The sequence below is a fragment of the Lotus japonicus genome, chromosome 5 (genome assembly GCF_012489685.1).
Source record: "Lotus japonicus ecotype B-129 chromosome 5, LjGifu_v1.2".
NCBI classification, from domain to species: Eukaryota; Viridiplantae; Streptophyta; class Magnoliopsida; order Fabales; family Fabaceae; genus Lotus; species Lotus japonicus.
Window position 1 is genome coordinate 60,630,108 of NC_080045.1, and position 23,127 is coordinate 60,653,234.

At 36.1% G+C, this 23,127-nt stretch overlaps 3 protein-coding genes and 1 long non-coding RNA gene across 6 annotated transcripts; 1 reads left to right on the top strand and 3 right to left on the bottom strand.

Annotated features, from left to right (window-relative positions):
- Nucleotides 1-2,331: 2,331 nt before the first annotated feature.
- Nucleotides 2,332-8,530, bottom strand: LOC130717547 (cellulose synthase A catalytic subunit 2 [UDP-forming]-like). 3 transcript variants are annotated; one of them, XM_057567799.1, is made up of 15 exons: nucleotides 8,192-8,530; nucleotides 7,975-8,090; nucleotides 7,195-7,390; nucleotides 6,866-7,101; nucleotides 6,672-6,774; nucleotides 6,371-6,554; nucleotides 5,873-6,139; nucleotides 5,429-5,774; nucleotides 5,182-5,319; nucleotides 4,959-5,084; nucleotides 4,641-4,853; nucleotides 4,274-4,544; nucleotides 3,965-4,161; nucleotides 3,530-3,880; nucleotides 2,332-3,428 (listed from the first exon to the last, which is right to left on the bottom strand). In XM_057567799.1, the coding sequence occupies exons 2-15, from the start codon at nucleotides 8,053-8,055 to the stop codon at nucleotides 2,847-2,849; spliced, it is 3,291 nt and encodes a 1,096-aa protein (XP_057423782.1). In that variant the 5' UTR covers nucleotides 8,056-8,090; nucleotides 8,192-8,530; the 3' UTR covers nucleotides 2,332-2,846. The 3 variants fall into 3 exon arrangements, with proteins under 3 accessions (XP_057423782.1, XP_057423784.1, XP_057423781.1); XM_057567801.1 differs by having other exon boundaries at nucleotides 7,975-8,084; nucleotides 8,188-8,530; XM_057567798.1 differs by having other exon boundaries at nucleotides 7,975-8,529.
- Nucleotides 8,531-11,169: 2,639 nt separating this feature from the next.
- LOC130720251 (egg cell-secreted protein 1.1-like) lies at nucleotides 11,170-11,871 on the top strand. Its single transcript, XM_057570880.1, has one exon. The coding sequence runs from the start codon at nucleotides 11,342-11,344 to the stop codon at nucleotides 11,753-11,755; it is 414 nt and encodes a 137-aa protein (XP_057426863.1). The 5' UTR covers nucleotides 11,170-11,341; the 3' UTR covers nucleotides 11,756-11,871.
- A 2,651-nt stretch (nucleotides 11,872-14,522) lies between these two features.
- LOC130718826 (uncharacterized) lies at nucleotides 14,523-17,691 on the bottom strand. The gene is made up of 5 exons (XR_009012805.1): nucleotides 17,152-17,691; nucleotides 16,815-17,006; nucleotides 15,850-16,678; nucleotides 15,577-15,627; nucleotides 14,523-15,082 (listed from the first exon to the last, which is right to left on the bottom strand). It is a non-coding gene; the product is annotated as an uncharacterized LOC130718826 (long non-coding RNA).
- A 2,617-nt stretch (nucleotides 17,692-20,308) lies between these two features.
- On the bottom strand, nucleotides 20,309-22,398 carry LOC130721303 (early nodulin-like protein 14). Its single transcript, XM_057572069.1, has 4 exons — nucleotides 22,125-22,398; nucleotides 21,901-22,016; nucleotides 21,332-21,754; nucleotides 20,309-20,623 (listed from the first exon to the last, which is right to left on the bottom strand). Exons 1-4 carry the CDS (start codon nucleotides 22,249-22,251, stop codon nucleotides 20,561-20,563), a joined length of 729 nt encoding a protein of 242 aa, XP_057428052.1. The 5' UTR covers nucleotides 22,252-22,398; the 3' UTR covers nucleotides 20,309-20,560.
- Between the last annotated feature and the right edge of the window lie 729 nt (nucleotides 22,399-23,127).

A 23,127-nucleotide genomic window follows, 5' to 3' on the forward strand; every position in this document is an offset into this window, starting at 1 on the left:
ATTGCACGGGTAATTCCGCTAGTTTAATATTGAAATTTGAGTTTGAAATTTGAAATTGAAAATTGGTTGTGAATAATAGTACTTGCGTCAAAATTTATGGTGTGATATTAAAAAAAATGTAAACGCTTAATCCTTTAGTTTTAATGAAAAAATAAAATAAATATTGAATTTAATGAGGGCAGTACATAATCAACTTTCTTATGCAAAATCAGATTTAGTTAGTTATGAGTATAAATAAGGCAAATCCGTTTTTTAAGTAAAAAGGAAATGAATAATAAATTTAGAAAAAAAAAACATTCTAATTGGGCAACATGAAATTTCGGAGTGGAATGATGAAAAAAAGAGTCAGTTCCGTTTTAATGAGTAGATTTTGATTTTTCCTTTCATAATAATTATTGGGGTTTCTTTTACCTTTTTTAGAAAAAAGGTAAATAATGGAATGATCTCATAGATTAAGGAGCGAATATTTAATTTTATTTAATTAATTTATTATTTTTAAAATTGTAAAAAATAATTTTGCGATTTGAGTTTGAAATTTTAAATGGGTACTAAATAAAAGTAATTTGATCCAATTTTTCACTCAGATTTTAAATTATTTTGCTCAGACACAGAATACGCTTTTCTTTCCACCCTAAATCATTTGTAAATTCATTCATAATAATTAATTAGGTTTATTTTAATTTTTTAAGAAATAAATATAATTTATAGAATGATCTCATTGATTAATGAGTCAATATTCAATTTAAGTTAATGAATTTCCTTTTTTAAAAATTGTAAAAAAAAATTGAGATTTGAGTTTGAAATTTAAAATGAGTACTAAATAATAGTAGTTGAGGCCAAATTTTCAGTCAAATTTTAAAACATTTTTCTTAAATGAGTACTATATACTTATGATTAGATTACATGGTAAAAAAGTTCGACGAGGAAAAACATTCTACACAAGAAATAGTTCATGTAAAAACTAATAATTTTTGCTAACTCTTCATTCCCATCCTTCCCTTATGGCTCCTAACTTTTACCACTATTGCTAACTCTTGGGAACAATTTTTAATCTAATTTAAGTATATTTTTTATAATTTTAAAAATATTTAGGATTAAATGTATATAAAGTTTTTGTCAAATTTTGCAAGTTGTGTAATACTCATTGCGATTTTGTTTGGTTGAATGCTCATTTTTCAATTTTTCATATCTTAATTCAAGGCTTAATAGCTTTTTTGGTCCCTCACTTATCATAGTTTTGCACTTTTGGTCCCCAATAAAAAATTAGCACTTTTGGTCCTCCACATTGCTTATTTGTTTGCAAAAATGATCCCTATTTAGACGAAAACTGCAAAAGTGTGTAAATATGAGGGACTAATTTTGCTAATTTTTTCCTAAAGGGACCAAAAGTGAAAAATTGTGATAAGTGAGGGACCAAAAGAGCTATTAAGCCTAATTCATTAATCGTGCTTAAATAATGAGATCAATATTCGCCGTGTAACGCACGGGGTAAAAACACTAGTGTTTCAAGAAAAAAAGAATTTCACATGCATAAAAAGTTACATGATATTTTTTTTCTTTAGTCTTAATTCATAATCACTCAACAATAACGACACTTTTTAAATACCTCATTTTTCATCTCTTTTTTCATATCACATCACATATTGTGTATCACATATTCACATATATAATTTATCTCTTATTTCCTCATCTCACTCAAGTTCTACGCTTCAGTTGTTCACCAATCTTTATGGTTTTTTCTTTTATTTCAATGTGGTGTAATTTTTGAATGAGATGTGTCCAGAGCTGTCTTGCTAACCTTTCTCAATAATGAATAGTTTTTTACTTTGTAAGGTAATGATCTCAGTCATATCAGAGATAGCTTCCGCGAGACAATGGCATTGTTTTCCTCTGGACTCCCTTTTTCACGAGATAAGCCCCTTCAAATAAATGCCTTTTATAAAGTCAAATAAAAATAAAGTGCAGACATTTATGGTAGCTCACACAGAAATCTCTGATTGTGATAATTTCCAATAGCTTACACACAAAGTTGGCTACAGGCGGGCGGCGGCTATTAAAACATCCAGCATGCACTTTATTTTCTTGGAAGCGCTCAATATACACCAATGATTTGTGTATTATGGATGGTGACGGATCCCAGAACCTTATGGTTATAGAAAGCTTCTTCTCTTTGCCCTTTAAATTTTTAGGGGGGGTGTACTAAGACTAGCATAAATGGTGATTTGTGTGTTTAGATACTAATTGAGTGCAACATACATAAACTTTTCATTCCAATTCATAAGATTTTTGTTCACTTTTTGGCTCGAATTGAGTCTTAATGGCATGCATCGATGCGAATAGGTATCCACAGGTAGCCTTGTTAAATGTGCAAGAATTATGCAAGAGAGTGAGAACAAAACCACTATAGATCCTATTTCTTCTATTTGGAAACACTTCTGATTACAAATTACAACCACCATACTTCCCCTGCCACTACAAAGTAATCTGGGGGCTCAATCTTTTAAACCCACAGAATAAACATGTATGACAAAAAATAATGGAACTCTAAAATCAAATGTTTTTTTTGTGAGTCAGGCCATAGCTCTATGTATCTACATGAACCTGCTGCCGTTGCCCCTTTGGCTGTCATCAACAGACTGTGCTGCATGCAGGGAGTTCTTACCACAATTTCATGCATATTGCAGATATTTTCTGTATATAAATATATCTAACCATCTAACCACATGTTTGGATCATATTCTCTTTCAACAGACTGTGCTACTCACAGATGTTTCTTTCCAGAATTGATTCTAACTTCAAAATCAACCGTGGAAGAATTTCCAAACATGCATTAAGTCTCCCATTTCCTAGTCACAATTCAACCCACAAAGTTCCAACACAATGTCACCTTTAGCCAAAAACGGGTTGATCCGCACCCAAAGAAGTGAGAAGATTGAAGCAAGAAGAATAGACCAGACCAAAATTATGGTAGGAGCACCTTCATGTTTTCCCATAACTCCCTTGAGGAAAGGGTATAGATGGACAATGACCCATAGAGCAAAGAAAAGCTTACCAAACAGAGGACCCCATGTCTCATAGCCATTGTTTATTGCATCTGAAACACCTACAATAACTCCAATTATGTTTATGATAAGCAAGGTCAAAGGAGGGATCAACAATGATGTCCACTTGAAGAGGTAGAGCTCAGCAAATTCTCCATCATCTGCAGCCTTGGATGTGACAGTGAAATTTGTGTTAACTCCTGCAAGAACCTTAAGCAATCCTTGAAAGAGAGCAAAGAGATGCGAGGAGGCGCCACCGATGACCCAGAATTGTTCATTCCTCCACCAGTCATGGATGCCAACACCACCCCATTGCATTTCCAGGATGCTAGTTGCAGCTATAAAGATGAAGAGTGCCATGAAAATGATGCTAGCATAGTTGCTAATCTGGTAACACCAAAATGAAGAAGTAAACATGTTAAATTGATTTCTAGAATGTAAAATCAAATAGTAATCCAATAATGTTTGGGTTTAGGGTTTAGTCTTACCTCAGGTACTATGAACTTCCCGGTGAGAAGACAGACAGCAGGCAAGGTACAATAGGCAATTAAGGGAATTGATGTCAAAGGATAAACCACTGAGTTTATGTAAGATAAGCGCTCCAACCATTTTAAGCCACAGCCGTATCCATACCATATAGGACAATGCCTGCTCAGCAGGATCTCAACCGATCCAAGTGCCCACCGGAGAACTTGGTTCAGACGATCCGAGAGATTTATGGGAGCTGAACCCTTGAAAGCAGGCCTTTTAGGCATGCAGTACACGGATCGCCAACCGTGGCAGTGCATCTTGAAACCTGTTAAAATATCCTCTGTGACAGAACCATATATCCATCCAACCTGAAACACAATTAGAATTTAGCAAAGTTACACAACTATAAATAATAAAGAGCCATGAAATGTGTCATATTATCATATACTTACCTCTTTCCCCCACTCTGTCTTATCTTCATATCCACAACTAATAACATGGATGGCTTCTTTCAAGAGTGATGCAGAAGATGCTCCCTTCAGAAAGCCCCCATCTTCCATAAGAGTTGAAGCAATGAAAACAGCTGATTGCCCGAATTTCTTCTCAAATTTTAGCTGTGACATTAGTGATGACTTCTCACTGTCGATTCCTGTGATTCGGATTTCAAGAGAAACACAAATACATCGCGTCAGCAAATTAAAGTATCCATGCATCATATACACACAGATTAAAAGGCATAGCCAATTTGAGGAATCTTGTACCTTCAATTCCCTCTTCAATACTTTCTAGTGCATGTATTTGCTTTGTAACATCCTTATTCTTTATCTTCTTTCTCGGACTCATTTTCACATTCCTATTCTTCTTCCGAGATCCACTACACAGGCAGCACCATTTGGGAAAACAGTTACATGTCTTTGTTGGCGGTTTCTTCTTAGCAGGGGCATCATATCCATAGAGTGCCTGCCGCCTGAAGACACACCCCGTTCCTACATATATTGGTCCTTGGATGCCATCTAAACCTTTCATGTTGATCTATGAAAATACATTGAAACAGATCTTAGCCTTTCCCTTTAAATCACAAACCAAGTATAAATATGTAGCACAAATCAACAAGGAATTCTTACTTACATCAAAGAACACAACATTGCGATTTGAGTATCTATCATGACGATCAATGCCATCAAATCTTTGAGGAAACTGAACATAGCATATTTTTTTCCCTGATGTAGGATCCATCATGAAACACATGGCTTCACGAAGAGCCTTACTGTTGTTTATGTAGTGATCACAATCGACATTAAGTAGGTAAGGAGCATTTGATATCACTGCGGAGACTCGCACCTTAACAATCAACCAACACATTGTAAAAATTTGGTTGGGAAAATGAAAAGGGTAAAGACACTAGAAATCAGAAAAGTTTATGTGAGAGAGATAAAGGGACTCTACCAAGGAATTCATAGCACCAGCTTTTTTGTGGTGTTCAAATCCAGGCCTTTTCTCTCGAGACACGTAGACAAGACGAGGTAACTCATTCCCCTCAACATCATGAACACCATTTTGGCCAAGGAAAACCTATACAAGTGAATCACACTTAATCTTATCCAAATGGACTCAGCATTTTCACAGTCTAGACTAAAGAGAAAAATTTGCATCATACAATACTACTCACCTGAATCATTCCAGGATGATCTCGGACATTGTTTCCGGGCCATGGAGTCCCATCCTGCATTGTCCAGCCATCCTCAGGAACCTTCTGTGCCGTTGCAACCAGTGCATTAATCCGCACTTTGAACTCTTCATATTCTCTCTGTACCATTAGAAACACAAGATGCAATGTAATGCAATTCATCATTGGTTTTGTTTGAGACTACACAAATGAAGCAAAGAAAAAGCACAATAAGAACAAGCAGTCAAACCTTGATAGCGCGGCGCTCCCTTATGAATGATGCATCCACTTTGTGCTTCAGATAGTCAACCGTGTGAGCAAAATACCATTCAGGAGCCCGTGGCTCAATGCTAAACTTCTTACAGAATGGAACCCACTTTCTTGCAAACTCGGATGTCTCCGAAAGGGCTTCAAATGTGAGCATAGCTGCACCATCATCGGACACATAGCATGAAACTTTTCCCACTGGATAATCTACAGCTAGGATGGACAGAACCGTGTTTGCAGTTATAAGTGGAGGCTCTTTCAAAGGATCTACTGTGCTAACAAATATGTCTATATCAGCTAATTCAGATGGCTTTCCTTCTTTCTCATACCTGTTAAGATGTATAAAATTAGCTATACAATAATTGAACCAGAAATCTCTCAGGCACACAATGGGAGAAGAACGTAGAAAGATATAATATTTATATACCTTAGTGACAAACGATCAAGGTACGTTTCTCGCTCAACTGGGCACCATTTTGGAAACTGATCCAGAATCCATGACACAGCAAACCAGATTTCACATATTACTGATGTAAGCCACAATGCGTATGCATCGTTGACTGGATGGAGGATTCTATAATGAAAAAAGAGGCCAAGAACAGCAATTCGGAGCACTATTATAATTCGATATGGATTTATCTTGCTTGGACTAATAGGAAGCTTCCTCCACAGTGGCTGTCTCCCTTCATCCATTCTGTTAACACAGGTTCAAATCAGATATGTTAAACCAAGTAGAAAGCAAGTGTATGATAGCAATTGACGAGTCTTCAATTGCAGTATTGAGCAATCTAAAATAAAGACTAAAACCTGACCAAGTTAGGATCAAATTTTCCATCTACTAATGATAAGAATTATTTTTTTGACAGTAATGATAAGAATTTTTTTTTTTTTGAAGTTCATGATAAGAATTATTAATAGCACTTACTTTGGCAAATCAGGGTCATCAATCTGGTCACCATTTATTTCACAGTTCTTACCCCCTTTGTCCTTAACCTCCTCAAGTTTTTCATTCTGCTTTTTCTTCCATTCCTCCATTCGTTCCTTCCATGCAACACTTCCATATCCATAAACAGCTAAATCTTTTTTAGGATCCATAGCTCTGGGTTGAACTGCATCACCACCACCATTAATTGTAATAAGATAGAGGACAAAGAAACTAGTTTGAACATACAACAGGTTAACAAGGCATGTGTGCATACAAACCAGAACAAAATAAAACAACTTACCCGGCACAGTTGAATCAGGAAAATGCATAGGATGAACCCGTCTCCCACGAGACACAAATGGAGGAATAATGACCGCATGTTTATCAGCAGAAATGCCAACATCCTTAATTGACAAAACACATATTTAGACAACTATGATACAGAAAAGGCATAGCCAAAGCAAGAACAACCATGAGACTTGCAAATCAGTTAACCTCGTTATCATATGTCAGGAGAGGAATATCAGCAGCCACAGAAACCGCATCAAACTCCGATGGCGTAGTGACTCTTGAAGCATCCATTTGTGAACTACGACCAGTGTTGAGGCGAGCAGAGAGCACGGCCTCAGCAATGTGATGATGGTCGCACCTGATATTGCTTCCAATGTCAAACTCATTTTCCAAATCATCAACACCATCCTCTTCTTCATCACCCTCAACTCTAGGACTACCTGATATCAGTCACTTTGTTAGCCAAATCTATTTCTTCAGGTTATCTTACATAACAAAGAGCTCAAAGCAAGAGTTGGCTGAAGAAGCCTCACCCTTTATGCGCTTGTATTTGGTTTTACACTGAGGGCAAACTTTGTTCCCCTCTCTTCTTTCATACTCATAGCAAGGTCTGCACACGGGGAACGCACATTCATTGCAAGCAACAAATGGTTCCCCATCCACTGTCACCTCTATCTCATCACCACAGATCTGGCAAATTTGCCCACTCAATTCTGTAACAGCATTGACCTGCAAATAAAATGAGTTATTGCTAATGTTAACCTCACCAGGCCATGAAAATTAGAAAGTAGAGTACACTAACAGAAGAGGGAAAGAACAATAATCAGCATCAAATTGGAAACTTTTCATGCAGTTAATTACTAGCTCTGAAATAAAGAAAGAGTAGAAAACAGAAACAGGCAAGAAACAAAATAGTTCACCCTAAGATACTTAATTGGACGAAAAGTAGAGGAAAACAGAAAAGCAAATGGAAGAGCTTGGATGGAAAATTCCTAGAGTATCAATCAACAAAGAGGAGGAAAAAACCAGCTAGTAAAATCATTGCAGAATGAAACTCTCATTGCAATCAGAAAAAAAAAATACACTTTCAGAAACTATTCCCACGAAAACTCACACTCACGCAGGTACAAAGTGTGAAGTGCCCATGAGAATAAAATGAAGAACTTAGAATGCAAGAGAAACAAACTGGGTTAGTAATTCAGCATGGAAATCCACAAGAAAGAAACAAGGGACAGAAGTAAAAATAGCACATTTTGAAGCTGCAATTTCTTCAAAGCAGCAAAGCAACATAAGAAAAGAGAAAGCACACTCACTCTTGCAGTTTCATCAGCATTGATAAGAACAAACTCATTCCTGTTGTGTGAACCTGCAATTAGTCTCCCATTGGTGTCCATTGAATGCAGCACTCACTCAATACCACCACCTGAATCTTCAAAAACAGGAGAGACCCATCTCACAAAAGATCACAAAGAACACAACTTTACATTGAACACACACACACACACTCAACATCATGAAACACCCACCTACCCCACATTACTAAATTGCAGTTATTAAGAGATGGATTAAGAAAGGGATTAAGAAAGGGACTTTTCTTGAGAAACCAAGTTTTCTAACAGATAAAAGAACTGGGGTTGTTCTGTTACTGACACTATCTTGCATTTGCTATAGCAAGGTGAAAATGGACTGTGAAAAAAGGTGAAAGAGAATCAATCTAGGCACGGGTTTGGTGGGAAATTCAACGTGTAAGCAAGAAGCGAACACAGAAAATGGAAAACAAGGTGGGATGAACTGATGAAGTATAAATAGTGTGTGACACTCACTGTGTTTGTGTCAGTGTGGTATGTATGTATGTGTTTGTCTGTGGGGTTCCATTTTATTTATTTATGTTTGTTGATAAATGTGTGCTAATTGCTAATACACTGTCACAATTATAGTTATTAAGAAATCATGATGTAACTAACTATGTGTTTGTTTGTTAAGTCTTAACAGTAAGCAACATATGAAACATGGTAGGTATGGCTTCTTGGAACTTTTTGCGGGGCCCATGGTTTGTTGATGGTGGCATGGACGGTGGTGGCGGTGGAGCCCCACCGTGGTTACATGGCATGAGGAGGATAATGAGGATAAAATGAGGACTTCATGGGGGGTTTGTTAGCTTTTTATGTGAATTAGGTAAGTTCAGCTGTGGTACACTAATATTTTGACATGTTTCACGAGCTGAAATTTTCTAAGATACATGTGACATCTGTATAATCTATAATCAATTTGAGCTCTTTTAGTTAAATAAGTTGATATTCAAATTAGGTTGAATAATCAAGCACCATTATAGTACATTCACTGATAAGAATATCTTTTTTTTTTGCTTCACCGGAAAATTACTGATAAGAATATCTTAGCTTCTTTTTTTCTTTTTTCTAGCTAATTTATCCTATTAATTCCATGTATAACCTCTGTAAAAGGGACTTCAATTGTATTTCAGCAAGAAATATATTCAACTTTTGTTAGCATTCTTTCTTAATCATGCTAGTTAATTTTGTTTTAATTACTGAATTCTCACTCAGGGGGCTGAAATAAATATTCTGTTCATGAAATGTAACAAAAGAAGATCAAGACAAAAAATAAATGGTGATACGGATAGTGCAAATAACTGCATATTATTTCCCTTCTGACTTTTGTGAAAGTGATTGAGCAACTACAATATTAATAAACAGCAGCACTTTTCATTTTTCTATTTCCTGGGGAATAGACAAAGCAATTTTTTAATACCATATGTATGGCACATGTAGGGGAGCCTTAGCCATGTGAATAAGGTCTAAGGCCGCAAGATGAAGTTCTGGAAAAAGTCTTTTGTGTGAAAAACTAGGTAAGACTGTGTACAATTAGACTATGTGGTCGCACCCTTCCCTGAACTCGCCTTAAGGGGAACTTTGATGCACAATGCTGCCCCTTTTTATATGTATGATAAATGTTTCACTATAGACTGATCTGGTTTGGCTCTGAATATGCTTACAACAACCGCACCATCATTTCCTCTGTACCAAATTTCCAAATATACACAATCGGTGAGGATATTTTGAATTTTCCATGTAAACAAGAGAATACAAGAGAAGGAATAGCACAGATGTTTACAACTATATGACTAAGTCCCCAAATGCATCACAATCACATGCTCATATATGGTACCTAAAACATAAGTAGGGAAGTGGGGATGATTCCTTTATCATGTAGCAGGTTGTACCCATCTATTATCATTAATGTTTTGAAAATTTATTAGCACCAAACCTCTCTGAGATAGTCACTCATTGGAGAGGAAAATCCTTTAGAATAATTTATTAAAGATCCAATAAATCTTCTAAGCTAAAAAAGTCTAATTGTATTAGAGCATTATATTGATTTCAATCATACTTAACTTTTGATGGCTGAGATCAGGTTTGGTGGGTATGTTATTGCTTAAGGTGAACCTGCCCTGCCACCCACTCAATTTGGACCTAGTTAACTACTTATCTGTGCTTATAGTGGTACATGTTAACAAAAGAACCATCCTATGTAGATAGCTTAACTAATAAGTTTCTGGTTTAACAAATAAAGTAATTATTTTGATAAGCACTAACTTTGTGAGTTTGGTTAAAAGGAAAAATAGGGGACCATGCATATAGTCTTCAATGTTGATCAGAGAAGTCCTCACTTTCCCTATGCCTCTTGTTGTATTCATTAAATGACAGGATATTTTTGTATGGATTTAGCTTATACTCTGAATTCATATGTACTTGATTTTCATAGTAATTGTAAATTAGAAATTGAACTTTTTCTTTCACACTTGTTGCATATATACAAAAAGAAACAATTTCTCTGCATCAGAAAGTTAATTCACATAATTTCCTTTTTATAATTGTTCCCTGCAGGTAGGACTTGGATATACTATATACACGTATGCAACAACGCATATGAAAAAGCATGTTTCCATCATTGTGACTCTATATATTATTGGAAGACTTAGTAGAAAAGGCAAAGGCTTAAAGAAGCAAAGGCTAAAGGATCAATTATCAATTATTGTAAAGTATGTGGTAATGGTAGACAATGAGTGGTATACGAGATTGGCTTTTAGGTTTCTTCTATGCGAATCAATCCAAATTCCAATCAAGCTTAGTTTTTAAAACAAGTATGTGAGTCCAAGGACAAATATGAAAATGAGAAAGTTTACAATGAAAGGCAATAGTCCAATTCTTGGATCTACAAAGGGATTCAATTCTGTAACCCAAAAAAAAGGGAATCAATTGTATAAACCTTTCATAGTCCATTAATATTCATTATAATTAAGAACATTAGGAAGAGAACATGTGGATCATTAGGAATTAAGAGCATGAACCGCCTTGTAGTATGATTTAAGAATGATAGCTCAAATGTACGTGTAGTGATCAATATATTGAGGTATAAATGAAAAATGCATAGAAACGGCCTAATAAATATGAATTTATCAATGAAATTAATAGTCACTACTTTTCTGAGCCGTTTTCATGGTCTCTTCACATGTCCCTGACCTTTCCTTTCACCAATTCATCATAGAATCACACTCACCTAGCTCTATATAAGGCTCACCTCATAGTCACATTATACTCATCACAAAAATCTCGACTTGCATTTCTCTATATACATACACTCTTTTTTCCTCTCCCAAAGATGGCTTCCACTCACATTGTTGTGTCCATTTTTATTGCTCTTATAATGATGGCTTTTATATCCAACACTACTAATGCTGCACGTGCAATGAGGTTGCCGCACTCATCCACGGCGACAACCCTGGCGGCGCGGCTGAAGGTAGGTGGTGAGGCTCCTCCGAATTGCTGGGAGTCATTGTTTGAGCTGCAAGCATGCACCGGTGAGGTCATAACATTCTTCCTCAACGGTGAGACATATTTGGGCCCAAGTTGCTGCCGGGCCATAAGGATCGTGGGCCATGACTGTTGGCCCGGAATGCTTCATTCCCTTGGGTATACTTCACGAGAGGGTGATATTCTGCAAGGTTATTGTGATGCTGAAGAACAACCACATTTCCCACCATCACCAATTACTGTTCCACAAGTGCTTCCTTAGAGAATAAAGCTGCTATACTAGATCTTGTGCTTTGGTTAATAAAAATGATGGGATTGTTTATTTATTTCTTTTGATTGGCCAGATTTTGAAATGGAAAATATGTGCCTTTTGCGTTCTACCACTTTCTTCATTATATGAAAATTTAAGTATTTTTTTTTGAAGTATTATTATTATTATTATTATTCTTCGCACATCCAACTACAACGAGTAGCTTCCACTAACGCAGATTTTGATATGGAAAATCATGAATTGCTCTTTTTTTTTTTCTTTATAGATAAAGAATTAACAAATGTTTATGATGGAATGAAATGAATTTGAAAAATATATAAAACTTGCTAAGCATTAGATTGACAAATCAACAAGGTGTTGTTTTAGTGAAAAATAGACTAGACACTTATAAAGATGAGTACTAAATTTCAAGAAATAACAAACGGGGCCGTGAATGATTGGGGCAATTTGATGGCGGGCTGGGCTAAAAAACCCAACAAGAAATTAATAAAACACAATGATCGTAATCACAGTTACATGTACGGGTTCCCTTATCCTTGTATTTGGCCCTGTTTTGGGCAGACAACCTTTATATATGAAGCTGAGGGTCCCTGTGAAAAAAAGTAGAGAGGTGGAGGCAAGTTGGCTCAGTTAATAAAGACTAATCACTTCTCTGTAAGCAACCGATGATCTCTGTGAGATGTTCGTACTTGTGATGGAGGCTGAAGCTTGATCTATCCAAACTTTTATGGTTACACTCAGGGTTGTCCCAACCCTTAGGCTAGTAAAGCCCTCGCTTTAGGTCCCCAAATTTTTTAGGCCCCAAATAATAATAAAAAACTAGTATATGTTTCAAAGGAAATTATCTAAGAATAGACCAATTAAATAACATATTGAGTGCCTAAAAGAATAGATATATTAAGTGTAACATTTATTTTAAATTAAATTAAATTTATTGTGTATTTTAATTGATAAAAAAGTAGAGAAGGAGTGTGACTTTTCATTTAATCTCTTTGAATTATTTTTCTTCTACCCTCTTCAATTCTTCCTCAACCTCTTTTATAAAGGCTCAATTCTTAGAGTTCGCTTTAGGTCTCAATATTGGTTAAGACGGCCCTGGTTACACTATTTGAAAATATCATAAATTACTTTTGTATATGACTGCACAATAATATTATATTTTCTATTTCCATTTTTTTAAATAAATAAGTTAAACTATATATATATATATATATATATATATATATATGTGTGTGTAAAATAGCAGAGTTCGATAGCAATAAATGCAAGTGTATATGTGATCATTAGATTTGACACCTCACACATTAGAAATGTCACCCCATTTACGGAAACTTAGTTTCCGAAATATTTCGGAAATAAGGTTTCCGAAGTATTTTTTCATTCAAAAGTGAGGTGTTACATGTATTTTTCACTACAAATCACGAATTAATTTCGGAATATAAGATTCCGAAATAATTCGGAACCTGATAATCCGAAAATTTGGGGTGTGAAATCTAATAGTTGGGGTGTCAAATCCAACTCTCAATCTCTGTAAGGTTATAGTGTTAGTTTGCCTCCTAATATGTGACCTACAATCCTGAATGATGACTGTCATCTCATACTTGCAATCCGCACTCTTCAATCTTCATGGCTCTAATCATAGTGGCAGAGTGCCAGAGTCCGATTCGAATATCACGTTATCCACCTCAAAGTAAAATATAATAAGGAATATAGAGTAAATTTTGTTTTTCACTTAAAAAATTGATACTGATATTATTTCACTGCTATTGGACTCCCTTCTGTTTTTCAGACGAACAAATTGAGTCTCAAAATTTCCATGGCATTGCAATCATATCCTCTCTTAGTGTTTGGTCAAGTGACTAATTAAAAATGTTGTTGCGACATTAATTGACATAGGTGAGATAACCATGTTTGAATTTTTTGACATGACCTTTTTTTGTTGACTTTAGTTGAATTTTTTCATGGCCACCATGTCCATGAAAATTGGCGAAACCATTATGTACATATATGTCAACAAGAGCAACACCATCGACGATGTCGCCAACTTCACTGTAGTCACATGCTCCTGTTGCCGCCGGATCTACCCAACAAAGGTGGCGCTTCAAAAACATCACCATGACAAGCAAATTAAAAAAATCAAGAGATTCCTCATGGGTGCCCTAAGGATGAAATAACTCAGTCGCATCTATTGTTATCACCATCACTTGCACCACCATTTTTGCATGGTGAAAGCATGAGAACACCACATATTTTTCAAAGTTACCATCTATGCACGAGGCAACAGAGGGATAAGCCATTGCCGGATTTCGTTAATGACCATTCTGGTCGGACCATAGACTTTCAATCACTGGTGAACTTGAACCACTATGTCGTGTAAAATTCGTTCTTGAAGCAAAAAAATCTTACGAATTGAGTCAAAATGGTGCGAAAAATAAAGGAGTTGGAAGTAAAAGGTGTATCAATTGGAAGTGACGTGACCAAATTGCAATTAAAGCTTTGATCAATGTTGGGGTTTTGAGTTAATTAATTGGCATGAGACTGTACTAGGGCGGTTGGGTTTGTCTCTCTTCATTGTTTAAATTTTGCTAGATATCTATCCATGTTATTGATTTTTAGTTTAATTAGGATTTGTAAATAAGATCTTTGTGTCATGGGTGGATTGGTTTATCTTGTACTTGTTTGGTTCTCTGTTAGTAGAGAAACCAAGCCTGTATAAAATAAGCCATATCAACCATGATTCGAGGATAAAAAACATATCTTAATGAAAATGAAAGCAATAAAAATTAGATTGATATCCATCAAAGTTTAAACAACATAGAAAGAAAACAAATCAACCCTAGTAAAGTCTCACACAATTAATTAACTCACATCCCTACATAACTAGAGCTTCAATTCCAAGTCAATCGTGTTGCTTCCAATCAATATGCCCTTTCCTTCAACCTCTTCATCTTTCACACTCATTTGACTCATTTCGTAAGATTTTAGGTTCAAGGGTTGAACTTGACACAAGAGAGAGGTTTAGGTTCGTTAGTGATAGAAAGTCAATGGTCCTCCCAGAGCGATCATCAACGTAATCAGACAATGATAACTCCCTCTACTACCTCGCACATAAATGGTAAAATTGATCAATATGTGGTGTATCCTCATGCCTTCACGATGCAAAAGTTTTAGTGGAGGTGCACCCCTCGTGGTCTTTGGTGGTGGCGATGGTAGATGCGACAACGTGTCCCTCCTTTGAGAATCCATGATTTTTGTTTTTCAATTCACTCATCATCATGGTGATGTTTCTATTACACTTCCTCGGTTGGGTAGATTCGACTGCAACCAGAGCAGTGACTTTGGTGGGGTGAGCAATGGAATATCAACTATAAAGGGCATGTCTCAAGTTTTTATATAAATTTCACTTACTGAATAAAGATTCTGAAATATCAACTGATCATATGGTTACAATGGTTTAATTTGATGAGTGAAATTTATGTAAAACCTTGAGACATGCCCTTTACAGAAACCATTATTACCAAATACTGATAGAATATTTAACTAAAAAAAATTACATCAATAAAAAAGACAAAGGTGTGTGTGATATTAAAGTCATTTTTATGTACCAAAAAAAAGTTATTTTTATAAAAATAAACTAAAATATTACATTTAATACTACTACTACAATACATTAAAATACCACTTTTTTTAATTAAAGGATCACACAACACATCAAATATACATCGAACTTGTAGAACAACGTAATGAACAAACAACAAAACAATAATTATGGAATAACACAAAACTAACAATTAGAAGAAAAAGAAATTTACCTTAACAGCAAAAAGTCTTATGTTGAAGGAGCTCCCTTTCTCAACCCTATGCTGACAATGGCATCCGAACACAGTCACTCAGATATACAATGTAAATTAGAAACTTCATTGTTGATAGTTTATACAAATAAAGATTCATACGTGAAGAAGTATTTCAATACAATTTCATGAACAGCATTAAAGAAAATAAATTATGATTGAAAAAAGAAACACTTAACTAATAAAAGTAGTACATAATTTTATTAAGAGAAAATAATAAAATAAATTTATTACCTTGGGTTAAATCAATGGCGTCAATTTCCTCTTGTAACCAAAAAAAAATCAATGGTGTCACTGTCAAAAAAAAAAGAAAATCAATTACGTCATCGTTCATTGTTGGGATCTAAAAGTGAAGAGTGAAGAGACAAAATGATGAATGAATAAGATAAAGGAAAGAAATAATGAAAATTGGAAAACTTGTAATATAATAAATAAGGCAAAACTGAAAAAGAGTATAATTCATTAAGAGGCGAGAAAAAGACCATACGATCAAGAATCAGTTGAAAATAAGTCTCGATTCATTTTAAAACCGCTTGAAGTAAATGAACAAAATTGAACACCGATGATGGTTATTTTGATTAGAGGTGTCCATCGGTTGGTTACGGTCGGTTTCGGACCATCAACGTCGGTCTCATCAGGTGAAAATCACCAAAAACCCAGGCCTGCCACTATCCGCTTAAAGTTCCAGTTTGGTTGGATCTAAAAAATGCCAGAGCTGGTCAATTCAGTTGGCTAATTGGTTTCCGATGAAAAAAAAAGTGAGGAGGGAGAAAGGTTTAGCTTTTCAGTGATGAATCTAGAAAAAAAAACTCACAAAATATAACAAAGAATAAGAATAGTTCATATATTCACAAAACAAGAAAAAATCACACAAAAATTAAAGAAGACACCAGATCTATAGAGCACTTGATCTGTGGTGGATGGGGAAGAGATCCATGGCGGATGGGGAAGAAACTAAGATGATATGTGGTTTCTGGGTTTTTCGCCTTCATCTCTTCATCCTCTTTTTTCTTTTTCCCTCTCGCCTTTGGGGTTGGGATTTTCAATTTGAGGCATGCAAGATCTGCAACAGAGAGAGGACAACGATGAACTAGAAAAAAAAACTCACAAAATATAACAAACAAGAAGAGTAGTTCATATATTCACAGAACAAGAAAAAATCACACAAAAATTAAAGAAGACACCACCATAGAGGACACCTGATCTGTGGTGGATGGGGAAGAGATCCATGGCGAATGGGGAAGAAACTAAGAAGATATGTGGCTTCTGATTTTTTCGCATCCATCTCTTCATCCTCTTCGTCCTCCTCTTTCTTTTTCCCTCTCACCTTTGGGGTTTGGATTTTCAATTTAAGGCATGCAAGATATGCAACAGAGAAAGAGGACAACGATCTGCAACAGAGAGAGGACAATGATGAATCCAGAAAAAAAAAAAAACTCACAAAATATAACAAACAAGAAGGGTAGTTCATATATTCACAAAACAAGAAAAAAATCACACAAAAATTAAAGAAGACACCAGATCCATAGAGGACACCTGATCTGTGGTGGATGGGGAAGAGATCCATGGCGAATGGGGAAGAAACTAAGAAGATCTGTGGCTTCTGGGTTTTTCACCTCCATCTCTTCATCCTCTTTGTCCTCCTTCTTCTTTTTCCCTCTCACCTTTGGGGTTAGGATTTCAATTTGAGGCATGCAAGATTTGCTACAGAGAGAGAGGACAACGATCTGCAAGATGTGAGGCGACAAACCCACTCCTCCTCATCCTCCTTTAAGATGTGATGAAGCTTCTACGATCTAAGAGAGAGAGAGAGAGAGAGAGAGAGAGAGAGAGAGAGAGGGAGAGGTGAGGACAACGTTGGTAGGTGAGAGTGATAGAGAGATTGAGAGAGTGATAAGAGAGTGTGAGAGGAGAGTGTGACTACTAGGGTTTCAGTAGAAGTGAAATTTATAGATGCCTTTGGGAGTTGGGCCGTTGGAGTTGAGAGTGAAAGAGGGCTTAGGCCGCTGGAGTTTCATTTTTTTGAAGATTTACTTCGATCGATTTCAGTTTAAGAAGCTCGACTGAATCACTGATCTAAACCACTTAAAATTGAGTTTTTTACCCGAGCTAATCGCAACCTGAACCAATAAGTTCAACATAAAAGCTCCGGTTTTATGCAAGTTAGGTCGGACCGGATAAATTTGGACAGCCCTAGTTTTGACGACAGCACCACCATGTCCTCCAAACATCAACACCGCCAATCTTCTCCGATCATCGACAACTTCACATCTGTGGATCGGCCGTGAAAAAGTGAAGAGATACAAAAAGAAGAAAAGAGTAGTAGAGAGCGGAAGAGATACATGTGAAGGTGATGTTGTAAGAGACTCAACGACGTCGTGACAATGTTACAACTATATTTAAATTAGGGTTTGGTAGCTAGTTTGGGCCAAAAGCCCGAGCCCAAAATTCAATTTTAAAACTGAATTGGATGGCAACACGACCATGTCTTCCAAACATCAATACCGCCAATCTTCTTTGAAGGTGATGTTGTAAGAGACTTAGCAACACTGTGACAATTTCACAATATAAGAATAAGGCCCCGTTTGGAAAAACAGCTTAATTAAGCGCTTATGACATAAGCGCTTATTCATAAGCTATTTTTAAAAATTTATTGAAATAAATTAAAACTAAGCTGTATATAAGCATAAGCTGTTTTTCATAAGCTATCCTGAGTAGCTTATGAAAATAAGCTGAAAATAGCTTATGGCAGGCCATGAACTGTTTGCATAAGCCCTCCCAAACACTGGCATAAGAGCTTATGCTGTCAGATAAGTTCAAATAAGCTCTTCCAAACTGGGCCTAAATTAAATTAGGGTTTAGTAGCTAGTTTGGGCTAAAACCCCATACCCAAAATTCAATTTTTAAATTTTAATAAAATTAAATTTCATGTTGTCTGCTACATAAAATTTGATTCTTTTGTCTATAACAACTTGACCAAGTTATTGCTATCCTAATATTTAAAATAAAAAACAATGTTACTACACATTTTTGTTTCAGGTCAGCGGTGAAATAATATTGAGAAATTATCATTGATAAAAAAATGGTAGATAATGTATATTTAGTAATTTCAAAATTTTAATAAATATTTATACGCATAGAGAATGATGAAGATCTTCATAAGGCAAATATGTTGAAACATTGATGTATATATGGACGATATTATTGTCAAAACACTAGACCAACAAAACCACAGATGGCATTGGAGAGTTTTTTCAAGAGCTTAGATACAAAACATGCGTTTCAATTCAATTAAGTGTGTTTTTGGGCTAGAAGTAGATAAGTTACTAGGGTTCATGCTAACCAATCGTGAAATTGAAGCTAACCCGAACAAGTGTCAAGCTGTGATGGATATGCAAAGCCCGCAGAGCGTCAAGGAAGTCCAACAATTTGCTGGGCAGATCGCAACACACTCAAGATTCATAACTAGCTTAGCTCACAAAGCAATCCCTTTGCACCAATTCTAGAAGAAGAATAAGTAGTTTGAATGGCTTGAAGAATGAAAGCATGCACTCAGAGCCTTCAAACAAGCCTTAACCATGTTGTGAGTCCTCTAAAGCTAGTAAGCGGGGAACACCTCTACTTGTACATGTCCATGTCGGCCACATCCCTCAGCTTCGTACTTTTCCGGGAAGACAAAGACAACCACCAATCAATTTTCTTCATTATTAAAGCGTTTCAAGGAGCAGATGAGAAAATCCTCTTGCTGTATTCACTTAAGAGGATTTCATAACTACATTTATACCCACTCATCAATATCGATAAGTATACTATCTATGAACTCCATACTCCAAAAGTCGGATTTGACATATCGTATGATCACATGGTCAGTTAAACTCTCCCAATCCGACAGATTTTGTTGTCGAACTCACAAATGTTTAGCCTCATCCTGAAAATAGGACAACAATAAAATGAATGATTTACGTTGATCGCTCCTCAAACTTGAGGGGAAGTGAAGCAAGGGTTGTCCTAGTGAATCCCCAAGAGATCCACTAGAATTATCCCTCTTATTTGACTTTCCGACATCCAACAACCGGCCAAAATATGAAACATGCATGGCCATAATGTAGATGGCCAAGGATGAAGGATGTCCATACAAAAAGGGTGAAAGTTTGCAAGGGCTCCTAGCTTATGGTTTCTCAAGTTAACAGAGTGTACTAGACGAATGAGCCTTAACTTTTATAAGTATAAATGGTAAAACATAATTAAAACTCTCTTAAAACTTTAAAAGCGACAAATAATTAATAACAAAATTTTCTCTCGTGAAATTATGACAGATAAAAAGAAATAAGTAGCAAATTTCAAAATTTGTCTGTAATTCATCTTCGATCTTATTCTATTGCAGGACCATTTTAATTAAACAAATGAACCTCTTTTCACCTATAAAGTTTTGGAGACTATTAGCACAAAGGGACCATTACCAAGCAAGGTGTCCTGAAAAATCAAAGTGGCTTTATATTATAATTTAGACCAACAATTTTGTCTGTCAGTGAGGCAGAGGTGCTTTAGAACTGGCCTGACCTCAGAGATCCCCCACCATATGGCTTTGTTGTTGCACTGCTCATCATGGGGCAATGGTGTTAGCGACCTCATAATAATGTAACATCCATATGAAAAGCACCAAAGCAAAGAGGAGGGGGGAATTAGAGGAAAAGGAAAAAAGCAAAAGCAGAGCAATCAATTGCTTTCCAAATCCAAAAAACTAAAAGTGCTTAATATTCCACAGTAGAATGTAAGAGCATCTTAATACATGGTATAATCATCACTCTTAAAGCTACTTTAGACACTCCATGATGCTTAGCTCATTGGATTACCCTCCCTGCCCCGTTCCCTCTCTCTCTCTCTCTCTCTCTCTCTCTCTCTTGTGACATAAAATGGCCCCCATAGTTCTTTCTTTCTCTTCCTCTTACAGCAGCAGTAAAGCCATGGTGGACACAGCAATATGAAATCCAAATGACCCAATCATCACCTGCAGTTACGCACAATAGAATTCAACTCTCAATCAGTAATCCATAAATCCCACTACTTCTTAAAGCATTGCATCAAACAAACACATTTATATTTATGTGCGTGCTTGCTAGCTAACAAATCACATTGAAGTTCTTGAGACAAGCACGCACATTAATAGCATGTGGCGATTGGCTTAGTAGATATTTAAGAATCATTTTGGCAAATTGATTTCAGTCTCAAAATCAATTTTGCTAGAAGTTAGAGAGAGTAGGTTCAGCGTTAAACATAATCAACTGTGGAATTTCACAATATTACCTTACAAAAATCACGTCTTTCACAAATGTATAAAAAAACTTCACTTTCAACTTACTTTAACTGATAATCAATTTTACCAAAATCAATTGTGAGAACATAGATTCACTCATTTAGCATACACTTATGTTTTTTTATCAGAATAAGTACTCATATATAAGCTTCTAACTATAATTACTTTTAACCATAATTGATTTAGACTTTAAAACTAACTAGTAACTACAGAAGAGTTTCTTAACATGTTATTAGATGCATCAACATTAATTGGTACTACAACATAACATGTGATATGTAGTATAATTTAAAGTTTCTGCATTCTCAGGAAAAGTGCATAACAGCAGACCCAATGCAGAAATGATAGACACTATTGAGTGCATACTTTTTTTTGGAGAGAGTGAGAGAGGGGTATGGGCACCTGTCCTTGATGGCCAGAGGTTGGGAGGGGGCGTATGGTAGCAGAATCAACTTCACCAGTAGGCAGAGGAACTGCAGGGTTGCTGTTAATGAAGGGCATGCTAGTGCTAGTGCTACCCCCTTTACCTGGTACCAGTGGAACTGTCTCCGCCGGTGAACTTGCTGCTGGTGCTGGACCAGGTGAAGCTGCTGCTTGGTGAGGACGGAAAGGCCATGGAAATGAAGGAGAAGATGGCACATCTCCACCTGAAGAAGGAGCTGGAGTAGTTACCACTGGAGAAGGTTCTGGAGTCACTTCTGAACCTTGTGGTGGTGCTGCTGCTGCTGAAGAAACCTTTATAGCTAGCTTCTGAGAATTTTGGCATGTTTTGAGCGAGCCATTGTTGAAGGTGAAGTAGAAGAAACCAGTGCGAGATGGATGCCACTAGGAACATGAACAAAAAATTGGTTAAGAAAATTAGAAAGTTCAATAACTCTTTTCCCCTGTTTCCCCTGTTTTTGCATGTGTTAGATAAAGGAAGAATTTTGAAGCTGTTTTCAAACACCCAGATGAAATTGAAAAAGCCTTACCGTGTAGGAGGTAGTGGTGGGATTGGTGAGAAGAGTGGCTTGGGTGAGATTGCAAATATTGAAGGCATTCTGGTTCTTGAAAATGTAGAGGCTGTGATTTTGCTTGTGCTTGAAAACTGAAACAGAGGAGAGGCAGAGTAATCATGTTAGCTACTATTGTTAAACATTGAGTATGAAGATTCCAAATGGTTTTTTTTTTGTTCCTGTGTGTTAGTAGTACTTACTGATAGAATCACCAATGTGAACGGTTGGGTTCTTCCACTCAGAAAATCCATCTACTACAATTGTGGTGGAATGTGAGAGCTTGAACAGTGAAAGTAGAAGAAAGAAGAAGAAGATGGGGAAGGACATTATGATAATGTGCTTTGTTTTTTTGTGAGGAAAATAGCAGAGAGAAGAGTGAATTTAGAAGAGGCTTTGTAGCTTTTGCACTGTATTTGTATTTATCTCTGGAGTCTGGCCCATTTCTGTGGGTAAATATGGAATAGCAAAAATTGAAAATAAAAAAGGATTTTGAAAACTGTGTTTTGTGTGGGGGAAAGAGACAGAGAGTGGGGAAGGAGACTGTTAAATTGTCAGAGGTGTTTGGCTTTTGATAAGAAAGTGTTTGAATGGGTGCCAGACATGGGTGTTGGGGATGGTGGACTGATATTATTTTACACATCAAAAGGTTGCATGATTTTGTTTGTGGAAATCTAACCTCAAAATTATAAGAAGAGGTTGAAAAAATATGCATGAACACAATCACAAGGAAAATTTGGTGAATCATGATGATGGGGATTATAATTCTAAAATGATTAGTCTGGTGATTATGAGCCCTCAGTCATGATACTGTTTTCACTTGTGAGAAATTAAAAATGCCTTTCTCTTTTACCCCATTTATTTTGACTAAAAGCTTTTGCCCCTTGCTTTGTACGATGCAATGTTGCTCATATTTTGATGCATGAAGGAATCAGATTTTCAAGGTAATTTTTTTTTTATGCTTCTAAGTTAATTATAATAGATCCCTGCATTCGTCGCTTCTCATTCTCTGTTTCACCAATTAAAAAAATTGCACCCGTCGTAAACCTCAATTGCAACGAGGACCATAATCTCCAAGTTGATTTCTATTTTGCATATAATTTTTGAGTTATGATATTCTCACGTCTCTTTCTCTTACAAATCATTTCCACCTCGTTTTTCTTTCTATCTCTTTCTCCTACATTCTATTACTTCACTTATCATATC

Coding starts and splice junctions, on each gene's coding strand:
- LOC130720251 (XM_057570880.1), top strand. CDS start 11,342: ATGGCTTCCACTCACATTGTTGTGTCCATTTTTATTGCTCTTATAATG.
- LOC130721303 (XM_057572069.1), bottom strand. CDS start 22,251: ATGTCCTTCCCCATCTTCTTCTTCTTTCTTCTACTTTCACTGTTCAAG. Junction 22,017..22,124: donor TCACATTGGTGATTCTATCA/GTAAGTACTACT, acceptor CCTCTGTTTCAG/TTTTCAAGCACAAGCAAAAT. Junction 20,624..21,331: donor CCTCTGGCCATCAAGGACAG/GTGCCCATACCC, acceptor GCGTAACTGCAG/GTGATGATTGGGTCATTTGG.
- LOC130717547 (XM_057567799.1), bottom strand. CDS start 8,055: ATGGACACCAATGGGAGACTAATTGCAGGTTCACACAACAGGAATGAG. Junction 7,102..7,194: donor CAAATACAAGCGCATAAAGG/GTGAGGCTTCTT, acceptor GACTGATATCAG/GTAGTCCTAGAGTTGAGGGT. Junction 4,162..4,273: donor TATTGAAGAGGGAATTGAAG/GTACAAGATTCC, acceptor TCCGAATCACAG/GAATCGACAGTGAGAAGTCA.